The sequence below is a fragment of the Ostrinia nubilalis genome, chromosome 16 (assembly GCF_963855985.1).
Source record: "Ostrinia nubilalis chromosome 16, ilOstNubi1.1, whole genome shotgun sequence".
Lineage (NCBI taxonomy): Eukaryota > Metazoa > Arthropoda > Insecta > Lepidoptera > Crambidae > Ostrinia > Ostrinia nubilalis.
In genome coordinates this window covers 436698-442871 of record NC_087103.1, presented here as the reverse complement: position 1 = coordinate 442871, position 6174 = coordinate 436698, and the positions used below count along the sequence as shown (strand labels likewise).

The following is a 6174-nucleotide window of genomic DNA, read 5'->3' as shown; positions in this document are numbered from 1 at the left end:
CATGGAATTGCTAAAATGCAGACTAAATCGCCATATTGTAACTGCATTGTGAAAAAATTAAATAGACATTGTTTGGTCAAGCTTTATGAAGGTACAATACTTATTTTTTATGAAAAAGATTTGGAAACTTTCCATTCCCAGGGGTAAATTAGATTTTTGAAAATTATAAATAACTTGAATAAATCGAACTGCCTAAGGCGGGAATTGAACCCACGACCTTCCGCTTGCCGGGCGACTGCTCTTTATAATTTTATAATTAGTTTGAGATGCGACTCTTAACGCTAAAAATTAAGTAAGTAAAGATATTGCTTACGTTAGCCAAGGTTCTCGAATCACATAATCTAAACACAATCATATTTTGTTATTTACTATAAACAGGTTATCATTACCAGCGGCACTCGCCTCGGTGCCAAAGGCGGGATACGCTATGCACGTCATGCGTCAGGCTGACGTGCATAAAGTATTAACGCACGCACACGTCAGCCGCGTCACTGTCAGATTACGTCTCATGTTACACGTTAGTAATCGCTGCTCTGCTGAGGGACTGTTTATGTTATTAATATTCAGTTCATCCGGTATTCCAATGTACCGTAAACTGTTGTGATATGGTTACGAGTCGAAATAATTTGTTATAGAAGTGATAGATAGTTACAACGTATTAACTACTTATCAACTTATAATCACGGATTAATTAAATTATGAATATTTGCGAATGAGAGTTATTTAATGTAATACAATTTAAATGGATTAATGGTTACTTATTTCCCAATATTACTCATGAATATTGTAAAACGTGTCTGACTATAGCAGTAGACTGAAAAAAGCTAAAAAGATTGTGCTTTGTAGTTTCTTTGGTCCAGTAATATGGTTGATTGATAAAGTTACATCAAAAATAACATACAGCACATGAATTAGGTAAGGCAAAAAAGATGGATAAATGAAGATTTTCCGAATAGAATATATAAGCCTTAAATGGAAATACCTATTTTTGTACCTAAGATAGAAAGGTTTCAATCACATTAAGTAGGTAACCTTTACGAACAACTTATACCATAAATACTTTAATAGAATTTAGGCTATTTTGGCTTGAAGTGAGTGGGCTTTTCGTTGAATTACTTAAAGATTTTACGTGTGTATTTAAAAGACGCTAAGTCAATGCTTACAATTTCAAGTAAGACCCAATTATTTCTTCTTAATCATTTAAATCGATTGGTAGCGGCCTGCGTCCAGCGCTTCCCTGCTACCTTTACGATGTCGTCGGTCCACCTTGTAGGTGGACGTCCCACGCTGCGTTTTCCGGTACGCGGCGGCCATTCCAGAACCTTTCTGCCCCATCGGCCGTCAGTTCTGCGTACTATGTGCCCTGCCCAAACTGCCCATTGCCACTTCAGCTTGCTAATACCGCAGGCCGCTACCAATCGATCAACATGGAAAGCATTGGGGGAGGCCTATGTTCAGCAGTGGACGTCCTGTGGCTGAAATGATGATGATGATGAATCATTTAAATTGTTATAAGTAGTAGTGTGCTGTGTTGTCTCTGTCATACATTTGTGTTGTTTGTAATGTAGGTACTTTTGGATTTTTATATTAAGTTTCGGGTAATTATTTAACTCAAAAATGTATATAAAGAAGGCGCTTTACTAGAATAAATGTTATTACCGATCATTGCGCATTTTGGATTACAACACCCAACATCTGGTGACCCCGACGTCGCAACAACATGAGCAACAATAACAACTCTGACGTCGCCATGGACCCTACTGCTTCCGGTAGCGCAGAACCGCAATTTTTCAACGCAGAACAAAGTCCGGACGTCAAGTTTGACTTGGCGGGAATCTCCATCCAATCGAAGATACTTCCTTTCTGGCGTGATCATCCACGGCTATGGTTCGCGCAATACGAAGCACTAATAAACCCTATGAAGATCAGCGACGAGCAGAAATTCAGATACGTCCTAGGAGTACTACAAACTTCGGAGATACAGCAAATAAGTGACATCTTATTGAACCCACCTGAAAAACGAAAATATGACGCGCTGAAAGAACGCTTGCTCTCCGTGTACCAAGAATCTGAGACGAAACAATTCCAGAAACTGATTAGTGGGCTAGAACTGGGAGATCAAAAACCTACTCAGCTACTTCGACGGATGCGCGAACTTGGTGGCAGCTTAGTACCCGACGACGCACTAAAAGTCATGTGGATGAACCAACTACCTACCTACGTCAGAACCGTCTTGGCAATCAACAAAGAAGCTACACTGTCAACCCTAGCTGCAATGGCCGATTTAATGATGGAACAACACGAACCCGTAAACATCGCATCAATTTCAAACACGTCATCGCAACGAGCAGCGGACGCGGGCAGCGCGGGCGCTTCCTCGAGCCCGTTTGACCTACTAACGAAACAAATCGAACACCTGTCGCTTGAGATCGCCGAGTTACGCCGTGGGAGGCAAACATATCGCCGTCCCTTTCGCTCCTATGGAAGATCGAGATCACGCTCAAACACGAAGCAAAAAAATGCAAGGAAGCCCGGAGATAGCGATTGGGAATGCCGTTATCACTACAGATTTGGTGATAAAGCAAGAAGATGCGAATTAGTATTATTATTAATATAAAATTAGTGTCCAACGCAAGTGAAGAAAATTTCTTCGAATATTCCCAATTCGAAAGATTAATGAAGTACCAAGTAATATAATCAATGTTGAGCTATAAATACGTATAACCTTTAATTTATAAGACTGTATAGAATCAGACCCTCTAATCGATTCATTCTGTGATAGCAGGCTATAGGGTTTACATTTACAAATTAAATGATTTACTTGCGGCCCTCGACCTCATGGTCGAACAAGACTTACTAAAATTATACTCAAAATAAAGCTAAGATTGGCTTGAGTCTGTCCTAATACAACGCATTATTTATTAACCGTAAATGTATAACCAACAAACTCTCAATTTATCGGGTTATCTCGTAAATAGGGGCGTCTAAAACACCTCATCTCGGGTGACACGGGCCTCGGCGTAAATAAATAAAAATCACTTAGCTCGCTCGCTTAGCGTCAGCTGCCGCCGTCAATTACACGTGGAGCAGTACCTGGGGCCTGGCAGGCTAAATAAAGCTTTGGATGTGGTATCCAAACCTGGTACTTTTAGGCTGGGTGCACCATCTTACTTTAACTTTGACAAACGTGAAAAATCTGTCAAACTCTATACAAAAAACACCGGTTAAGTTAGGTGGTGCAACTCACCCTTAGAAGTTGGCGTTACTGGCGTTTGCTTAAAACCGATGAGATCTTTAGGGACTTATAAAAAGTACGAAGTACGCAATATCCTTTCCATATAACGCAGAATTTATGAGAAACTATATTAAAGATACTTGTAGGCTACAACAGTCAAAAGATGACCAATGTTTCACATTTCGTTACGTTAAAATTCATTGCCGAGGAAACAATGTGTATCAAAATAACCTTTCCTATAACCAACACATTAAAACTGTTGTATAAAGTACCTAATTAAACTGAATTTCAATAATTTAAACATATCAGAAAGCTACAAATTCTTGCGTCACAAATACCATGTCCAAAAATCCTAGCTCCTCATCACGTAACAGCATCAATATTCATGCAGCATCGCCTATCATGCACTCGGCGAGTCGACAGACTGTCTCACCTGCCGTTTATCGAAATGCTAAATAGGGACGTGACGTCAGCGCTCTCACCCGCGGTGTGAACAAGCCTTATCTCGCATGAGCACTTGTAAGAACGTTTGGAATGCTAAATGGTGGGGTGATGTTTCTACTTTCTTTGTTATGTTAAATCCGACAGATGTTTTCGGCTTTGAAAACGTTTGTGAAGTCCCCGTTTTATTTGCGAAAGGTTCAAGTAAAACGTGTAAAAGAATATTTACCAATTGACATGCATTGAACTGGAAACTTACCTGAAAAAGAACAGAAACAAAATATTAGATACAGGTATTTAAATTTACACGATTTTGTTACACGTGTTGATCGTTAAAATGTAGTAAAATGGAAAGCGACTGTCAACAACAATCAATATCATGCTTTTGCTGTCCATCACTGTTCGATTATAAAATTAATACAACTTACGAGTAGGTAAGTAATCAATCGAACGGCTGAAATAACAAAGGATTTGTTACAATCACAAAATACTTCAAATTGACAGAACGATGGTACACGTGTAAAATTTCAAACAAATACTTTGATTGCTCTTGATTGATATCATAAACAGCTAAAATATTTAGGTGTTTTGTAGTAGTTGTTAATAACAAAGGTTTGAAGCTAGATAATTACGTTCCCTGTCGGATACAGCGGCCCCTTGTCCCTTTAGAGGGCACATTTCCTATCACAACGCCTAGACACACGGCAGTGTTCCTGTTCTAGCTAACTTTGGAGATGAAAAGGGTCAGCCATACATAAGTTGGTGCCTGTACCTAACTCAAAACATTATAGATTTTTGGTCTTTCCTGAAGTTAATTAGTTTTATAGAGTTGTCATATTCTTGTTACGACACTCGAATCTCGTCGCTTGCTGTTTATATTTTTAATCGCATAATTTCGAACCAGTCGTTCCTGAGATTAGCGCGTTCAAGCTATCAAATAAACTTTGCAGCTTTATTATAGGTAAGTAATGTATAGAGATTCCAAAACTTAAAATCATGAAAATTAATGCCTTAAAATAGGTTGTAACAGGGTGTCAATCAAAAGAAATGAAAACCCAATAAAGGTTTTTATTTCCAATGTCCGCGGCAAGTCACGTTGACCGATCCGTCACACCGCGCGACCGACACTCCTGCCTCGGACAACCTGACACGGCCATCTCACGGCAAAAATAAAACATTTATGAAGTCTAAAGGCTTATATTTGTTTTGGTAGATAGTGGAGTGTCGTAATGCTTTTAAAACTGAATGAAACGGGACTCAAATGAGACATTTATTACAGCTTGACCTTTCCGTTGTGTTGTTATAGAAATGGTCTCAAGGAGACTGGTGGCAGCTACAAGGACAACACAATGAAAACATCAAGTAAGTACTCATTTGTATTAGATACTAATACATTTCAGCTCGACCTCTTGCACTCACTTCAAAGTAAAGTCCAACTTTTAAAGCGAACGGCTACAGTTACATGAATGTGTGTAGACAGATGATGATAATGATGATTGATGATGATGATACAAATCGATACAACAAATACTAGATAGTGAATCCATATAGCAACAAGCATATTCATAACGAATCTAAACGTAATAAAGAATCCAAATATCCAATAATGTATGTGACGCGCGAGTTATTAACTTCCATATTTTGACGGCGCCCAAATTGAATATTATGCTTTCTCTACATACATTACGATTACTTTTATTATTTGTCGAAAATATTACTCTGACTACTTGAATGTAACTTATGTATGTGATAAATCTATATCAGTAAAAGCGAAAGGTCACTGACTCACTCATTAACTCATCACGAAATCTCAGAAACTACAAGTGCTAGAGTCTCAAATTTTGCATGGTGGTTACTTTTAGAACATAGGTGCTCACTAAGACGGGATTTTTCAAAATTCTACCCCTAAGGGGATAAAATAGGATCCATGCGTACGAAGTCGCGGGCGGCCGCTAGTTAAGGATATAAACAGGTTCTCAATCAGGTGCTGGGATAATTGTAACTTAGTTAAGTAGTACTTACATACAAAATTGAGCTACTTTGTTTGTATCGAAATTGGATAAGTTGTAATTTAATCGAAACACTATGATGATTTAAATTTGAAAAAATATTGTCACGAAATTACGTTAAAGTTCATGTGTAGTGTAAATATTCAATTGACAATTTGATGATAAACTGCAAAATACTGTGTTTTATAGCTAGATTGTGACTAAATTGAATCAAAAACTAATAACAAGCTCCACTTCTCCAATACGAGTATATTTGACTATTTACAGTTATCATATTTACATGAATCCGGCTATAATTATACCTTTTAATCTATTAGAATTATCCTCAAAGGCTTTCCAGCTAATGGCCGGTGCACATGCACACAGCACACACACAAACATAGCAATCTGCATTCGAGTCACGTGTTTGCATATTTTGCGCTAATGTTGCAATGCGATTTACTCACTATCCGCTTTGAGAATTTGCTACTAAATAGATACTACGACGTA

The 6174-nt window shown here is 38.2% G+C and overlaps 1 protein-coding gene across 1 annotated transcript; it reads left to right on the top strand.

The window, feature by feature from the left end:
• Positions 1–1720: 1720 nt before the first annotated feature.
• Positions 1721–5042, top strand: LOC135079494 (uncharacterized). The gene is made up of 2 exons (XM_063974150.1): positions 1721–2308; positions 4983–5042. Exons 1-2 carry the CDS (start codon positions 1721–1723, stop codon positions 5040–5042), a joined length of 648 nt encoding a protein of 215 aa, XP_063830220.1.
• Positions 5043–6174: the final 1132 nt, after the last annotated feature.